This window comes from Nansenia antarctica (genome assembly GCF_963989245.1).
Source record: "Nansenia antarctica genome assembly, chromosome: 5".
In the NCBI taxonomy this organism is placed as follows: domain Eukaryota; kingdom Metazoa; phylum Chordata; class Actinopteri; order Argentiniformes; family Microstomatidae; genus Nansenia; species Nansenia antarctica.
Genome location: NC_137690.1, coordinates 1,870,225 through 1,877,724, shown reverse-complemented (window position 1 = coordinate 1,877,724; position 7,500 = coordinate 1,870,225). Strand labels below are relative to the sequence as shown.

Sequence of the window (7,500 nt, the reverse complement as noted above, 5' to 3'; positions counted from 1 at the left end):
ACTGGAGTGCAGGAAAAATAGTGTGAGAGGAAGTCAATACAAACATAGGAGGGGCGGGTCCTAACCAGAGGTAATGAACAGATGTCAGAGATATTTATCTCAACATCTCTCTTGTTGTCTCTGTAGTAACATACTTAAAACAATTATATCAAAACTTAAACCACAGCTTGGGTTCTGGCAGGTAGGCCCAGATAGGGGCCTGTCCTTGATTACAAAAAGTTGACGTTAGGAATAGGGTATAACGCTAGGTATAATGTTGGAACTTTTTTCTGGGAGGGGGTGCTGTAAATAAAGGAAGATTTAGATGTTCACAAATCATCTTTATTATGACAATAGAAAATGGTTCATATCAAAGAGGCATAGCCTATGTCACGCATGAACATATAAATCATGAAAAATCAAAACACATTAGGAAATTCATATGCCCTTGAAGGTACAAATAATTGTAGCCTACAACCATCCAGTTACCTAAGGATGTCGACCCACATATGCCGACCCACATACCTCCCGAGGGAGTTTAACGCGGTGCTAATAACATGTGTGTACATAGCGCCTAGCGCAGACAGCAGCCTAGCATTGGCGCGACTATATGAAGTCATCAGTGGCCAACAAAGCACTGATCCACAGGCTATACACATCATAGCGGGGGATTTCAATCATGTCGACCTGAAGGCCGTACTACCCAAGTTCTATCAGCATGTGAAATGTGCAACGAGAGGAGAAAAAACACTGGACAAAGTATACACCAACATCAAACGTGCTTACAAGGCCAGTCCGCTAGCTCATCTAGGCATGTCTGACCATGTGTCAATCCTCCTGATTCCTGCATACACTACCATGGGGAAAAGTGCTCCCATCACCACTAAGACTGTCAGAACCTGGCCAGAAGGGTCCGCTCCACTGCAGATCTGCCTAAATGACACCCTATGGCAGGAATATGAGCATGAGGACCTGGAACAGTACACGTCGTCGGTTCTGAACCACATAGTGAACTGCACCAACTCAGTCACCGTGGACAAACGGGTCCGGGTCTACCCCAACACGAAGCCATGGATGACTGGGAAGGTCCAAAAACTGATCAACGAGAGGGACAACGCCTTCTTCGCAGGGAAGAGCACACCGCTGTACAGCTCCACCAGGGCCAACCTAAAGCGCGGAATCAAAGCGGCCAAGGCAGAGCACAGAGAGAAGATTGAGGAATGCCTCCTGAGCAACGACTCCAGGCGGATGTGGCAGGGGGTTCAGCAGATGACAAACTTCAGAGCCAACAGGCTCACAGCCGCAGAGGACGACCCCCTGCTGGCGGGAAAGCTGAACACCTTCTATGCCCGGTTCGACGAGGGGCGAACGGAGGTAACCGCAACACAAACACCACTCTCTCCAGCTCTCAGCAGCCTCACCCTCACAGAGCATGAAGTGAGACGCGTACTGAAGGCGGTGGACCCCAGGAAAGCCTTGGGGCCGGATGGCGTCCTGGGACGGGTGCTGAGAGACTGCGCCGACCAGCTGGCCGGGGTTTTCACCAACATCTTTAACCAGTCCCTGTCCCAGGCCACCGTCCCACCCTGCCTGAAAACCTCAACTATCATCCCAGTCCCGAAGAAAAGCACGGTGAGCTGCCTAAACGACTACCGCCCGGTGGCACTCACACCAATCATCATGAAGTGCTTCGAGAAACTAGTCCGGGCCCACATACTCACACGCCTCCCGCCCAACCTGGATCCATACCAGTTCGCCTACAGAGCCCACAGGTCCACAGAGGACGCCATCGCGACGACTCTCCACGCCACTCTATCCCACCTGGAGAGGGGAAACAGCTACGCGAGACTGCTCTTCGTGGACTTCAGCTCCGCCTTCAACACCATCCTTCCAGACAGGCTAGTGACCAAACTACTAGACCTGGGTCTATCACACTCTATATGTGCGTGGATCAAGGACTTCCTGACCGACCGCCCCCAGAGGGTGCGGGTGGGCCCCCACACCTCCACAGCCCTCAGCCTCAGCACTGGGTCCCCCCAGGGCTGCGTGCTAAGCCCCATCCTCTACAACCTCTACACCCACGACTTCACCCCCGTCCACCCCAGCAACTACATCGTAAAGTTTGCAGACGACACCACCGTGGTGGGATGTATCTCGGGGGGGGACGAGGCGGCGTACAGGGATGAGGTAGAGCAACTGAGCAAGCTGTGCAAGGTTAACAACCTGCTGCTGAACAAGTCAAAGACCCAGGAATTCATCGTAGACTTCAGGAGGAAAAAGTCTGAGATCCAGCCCCTGCTCATCGACGGAGAGAGCGTGGAGAGAGTCTCAACCCTCCGATTCCTGGGACATCACATGCGGGATGACCTGACCTGGAAGGACAACACAAAAGGCACCATCAAGAGGGCACAACAGCGGCTATACACCCTGAGATGCCTCAGGAAGGAACACAACAAGCAGGAGATACTGGTGGCCTTCTACCGCGGCGCAGTGGAAAGCATCCTCACCTACGGCATCTGCAACTGGTTCTCCAGCTGCACAACAGCGGAGAGAAATGCGCTACAGAGAGTAGTGAGAACAGCACAGAAGATCACCGGCGCCCCCCTCCCCTCTCTGGAAGAGCTGTACAACACACGCTGTCTCAGGAAGGCCTCCAAGATCTCCAGGGACCCGACCCACCCTGGGCACGTACACTTTACCAGGCTGCCCTCGAAAAGGAGGTTCAGGACCCCGGCCGCTAAGACAAACAGACTGAAGAACTGCTTCTACCACAGGGCCGTCCAGGCCCTGAACACAGCAAAGACCTACGTTCTGGGCCCTGGACAGTCTGGACGGATTGTATGGCAGCTGCTGGACTGAAAAAATCAGGTGTAGTGCTGAGGCACAAACATGTACATTTCAAGCCTGCAAACTGTGACACTTTAAATAACGTGAAAAAATACTATTGTGCAATATGACAACCCTAGTTGACTATCTGTGCAGTATAGTACAGTGGATTGTGTACATAGCCTCTATTGATGTAAACCAGCTCCTTACCTTCTTGTGATTTTTTCTTTTTCTAAAAGTGTTTTTTTTCCCCTTTCCTAACACCAGGGGAGCCACCCCTCCTAAATTTCGTTGTTTGGTACCTGTACTGTAGCAATGACAATAAAGTCCATTCATTCATTCATGTCACCACTGCATGACTTTCATGCTGCCATATTCTGACCCCCTCCCTCAAAATGCTCCCTGTTCCAACTACAAACATGTGCTTTCTAGCAGTGGTGTAGGTGTCTGAAGTGGGTAGTCTATATTATAAAAGCAAACATTCTGAAATTGTTCGGTTTTTACATCAGTGGTGGATAAGAAGTGCAGTGAGCAAAACATGTAGGTTAACCACAATACATGTGAGGGGGGATAAATAATATAATACATACACGTATTACTAGTAAACTATTATGTATTCTAAGTGCTCTCGTAGTGTATTATCGTATTTGCTGAGTGGTAGAAACTGTATAAACACTCATCTTGTCGAAAGAACAGCGCAGATCACCGGCCAATCAGATAGCGCCTTATAATCAGCTAATGAATATTACGAGTTACGAATCGAGACGGCGTACGTAAATCCAAGCAGAGCAAAACACGGTTCACAAAACACGGTTCACAAAACACGGTTCACGAATGGAGAGATATTTGCGGGTCGATAGCAAAACACGGTTGCGGGTAGCAAAACACGCTTGCGTATTATACTTTCGTACGTGTGTATTTATGATATAAATCTATCTCCAAAATGGACACACACACACACATGGACACACACACACACACACATGGACACACACACACACACACAGACACACACTCCTCAGTGTTGTTCATAGTAAACGTTGTTTGATGATTTCTCTCCCTCCCTCCCTCCATCTGTCTCTCTCTGTCTCTCTCTGTCTCTGTCTCTCTCTCTCTGTCTCTCTCTGTCTCTGTCTCCCTCTCTCTCTCTGTCTCTCTCTGTCTCTGTCTCTCTCTCTCCCTCTGTCTCTCTCTGTCTCTCTCTGTCTCTCTGTCTCTCTCTCTCTCTGTCTCTCTGTCTCTCTCTGTCTCTCTCTCTCTCTCTCTCTCTGTCTCTCTCTCTCTCTGTCTCTTTCTCTCTCTGTCTCTCTCTCTCTCTCTGTCTCTCTCTCTCTCTCTCTCTCTGTCTCTCTCTCTCTCCCTCTGTCTCTCTCTCTGTCTCTCTCTCTCCCTCTGTCTCTCTCTCTCTGTCTCTCTCTCTCTCTCTCCCTCTGTCTCTCTCTCTCCCTCTGTCTCTCTCTCTCTCTCTCCCTCTGTCTCTCTCTCTCTCTCCCTCTGTCTCTCTCTCTCTGTCTCTCTGTCTCTCTCTCTCTCTCCCTCTGTCTCTCTCTCTCTCTCTCTCTCCCTCTGTCTCTCTCTCCTTCTCTCTCCCTCTGTCTCTCTCTCTCTCTCCCTCTGTCTCTCTCTCTCCCTCTCTCTCTCTCTCCCCCTCTCCTTCCCCCTCCCTCCCCCCCCCTCTCCCCCCTCCTCCCCCAGTTCCTCTCTGGGGGGTCTGTGTGCAGGGCCAGTAATGACGAGTGTGACCTGTCAGAGTATTGTAACTTCTCTCTCTCTCTCTCCTCCCCCTCCCTCCCCCCTCTCCCCCCTCTCCCCCAGTTCCTGTCTGGGGGGTCTGTGTGCAGGGCCAGTAATGACGAGTGTGACCTGTCAGAGTATTGTAACGGGTCGTCGGCGCTGTGCCAGGCGGACGTGTTCAAGCAGGACGGGCAGCCCTGCCGGCGGGACCGCGCCTACTGCTACAACGGGAAGTGCCAGCACTACGACGGGCAGTGCCAGGCTATCTTCGGCCCCAGTGAGTTGGTCCGACCTCTGACCCTGACCCCGACTCGACCCGACCCTGACTCGACCCTGACTCTGACTCTGACCCTGACCCTGACCCTGACTCCGACTCTGACCCTGACCCTGACCCTGACTCTGACCCCGACCCTGACTCGACTCTCTTCTCTTCTCTTCTCTTCTCTCCTCTCCTCTCCTCTCCTCTCTTCTCCTCTCCTCTCCTCTCCTCTCCTCCCTTCCCTTCCCCTTCCCCTCTTAAAATGAAAGTGTTTGGTTTGGGTGGAGGGGAAGCTGTGGTCTGACTGGTTCTCTTGGCAGACTGATTTGCTTGACTGCTGACTCTGGTTCTCACATCCCATTTAGTCCAGTAGTAATAGGGTTACACCCGGAACAAATTTGTAACAAGCTGAATTTTTCAGGATATGTTCAGAATACCTTTAGGAATGACATACTAAAAGTCCCGTGAATCCCCCTTGTGCTCTCTGAGATATTCAAGATGGCGTCCAACATTTTTGGAGATGTTTCCGTATCTCAGGCTTAAAACCTGATACAAATGCAATTAAAAGGTCAAAATATGTTTTTTAGGGTAAGTCAATTTCATCATTAGTTTCTTGAATGGAGACATTTCATAATAATACATAACTTCAGTCATCATCCTCATCATCATAAATTGGTGTTGATTCTTCAGTTTCTCCCTCATCATCTAGTAAAGATGGCATTGGTGCTGCATTGTTGCATGTTTGACCACTGCACTTTGTACACAAGGCAGAGCAGTGTACCCCCATCTTCCTGCAGCCACATGACACTCCACAGCCATCTGCTCTGCAGCCACAAGAGATCATGTTGAGCAGAGTGTCTGGAGCAATGGGGCGGTCAGTTTCAACTGGAGTCAAGATATCCTCCATTTTCCATCCCCAATCTGTTGGCTGCAATGGCCTTCACATCCATTCCTGAACAATGAGATATGTTCTGAATGAATGTTGCTTGGCTGCAGCACAAAGTTGCCAACTGGAAGGATGAGGAAAGTGAAGTTCTGCTGATTGCCTTATTGTACGCAATGTATCGGAACTGATCCAGTGATTCACAACTGGAAGCTCCATACAGCTTCAGGAGGAAGCTTTCACCTGCTTGTTGTACTTGCTGATGACTACTTGCAGCATTGATGAATGTGTCAATTAGATCATACTCTTTCTTCTTATGCACCAGATTTAGGCTCGATTTGCGCGTTCACGTTTAGGGCGAGGGCTGTCTCAATTCATATTTCATCGAGGGCTAGGGGTAAGGGGGAGGGCTAACTATTACTTCGTTTCGAGGGATTTCAGGACCAGACTAGCTTCGAAGGGCTAGAGGTACGCTACCCCTTGATACCAGGATGCATTGCGAATCATCTACAAATATAAAATCCTCAATTTTGGCCGCCATTGGCGACAATCTGTAATTTGGCTCTACAAGTGTTAATATGTCATTTTATGACGTTTTTATATGTTTTCAGGCGAGAAAGTAACCATATATATTCACAAAATGTGTCCAGTTGATCAAAATAACCCGTTTATCCTAGATACTACGGAGGATGTTGTGGTGTTATGTTAATATATGGTACAAAACACGACAGATGTTATCATAGTGTTGTTAGCATAGTGTTCGCGAATGCTATGCTATGTTCTGTTGTGCTATCATGTACTAGTTTTCACTGAATAAATCGCGATTTCTTTCAAAGAAGGTAGCAGGTGTTTATGTCCATGTCAAGGAGAAGGTACGTTATGACAGTAGTGTGTTTAGGACATAAGTTAAGGATATCAGTGTTGTACTTTAGCCTGTGGAGACGCGATAGCATTAGCTCCACACGGATTTAACATTAACAGTAGTCATAGACACTTGTAGTAGTAGTTGTTGTATAACAAGGTGAATAGTGAGTTAACATGTTTATTAGTTGTATCCCTTCCTTGTTGTTGAACATGTCTGTGACTGAGATAGACTAGATACTACGGAGGATGTTATCATAGTGTTTGTAATGCTAACGGCCGCCATCTTTGCTATCTCCTCCGGTCACAGGAGAGAGAATTCGCCGGCAACACAACGCGTCACCCGTACCGCGTCTAAACCACTGTTGATGACGTAGGCGCCGTGAAGGGCTGTCCCAATTCATAGGGCTTAGATTTCAAGGGGTAGGGCTTGTGACGTATTCGAAGGCCTTGCCTTCGAATCGAGTGACACTCGAAAACGAGCCATAGGGGTAGAAAAGGGAATTGGGATTGGCCCTTAATGCCTTACGCTTCCCTTGGCGATACAGAGCAGATACAGTGTCACATCCAGTTATAGCATGTAACACCATCAGATATTTACTGGTGTTACCAATGCTCCCTTGAATGTCATGAACCCTGTACACAGTTGGGGGGTTCTTGCAGCATAACATGTAAAGGTCCATGTTTGTGGTTGCTTGAGCCACCAGCATTACCAGCAGGTCAGTGTCAGTTCCAACAACAACAACTGGTTTGATTGACTCTGCCAATGACAGAGCAGTAGAGACTATCAATGCATCTGCATCAGCTTGTGCCTGCTTCACCTGAACACCTGCTTGACTCAGCAAGTCACTGAGCATCTCTATCAAACTCTCCTTGTTGTGGCTATTTGCTAGAAATGCTGCCTGAGTTGTTGTGGTTGGCATGTTCTGATCAAATAAGATGTCACTGGATGTGGACT

At 48.9% G+C, this 7,500-nt stretch overlaps 1 protein-coding gene across 1 annotated transcript in view; it reads left to right on the top strand.

Moving 5' to 3' along the window:
• The window catches only part of adam9a (ADAM metallopeptidase domain 9a), a gene marked incomplete at its 5' end in the record, with an annotated part of 55,447 nt that overhangs the window by 34,733 nt on the left and 13,214 nt on the right, over positions 1-7,500 (top strand). Inside the window, one exon of the mRNA XM_080532894.1 lies at positions 4,621-4,816. Coding sequence (XP_080389020.1) covers positions 4,621-4,816 — 196 coding nt within the window. The remainder of the gene's footprint in view (positions 1-4,620; positions 4,817-7,500) is intronic.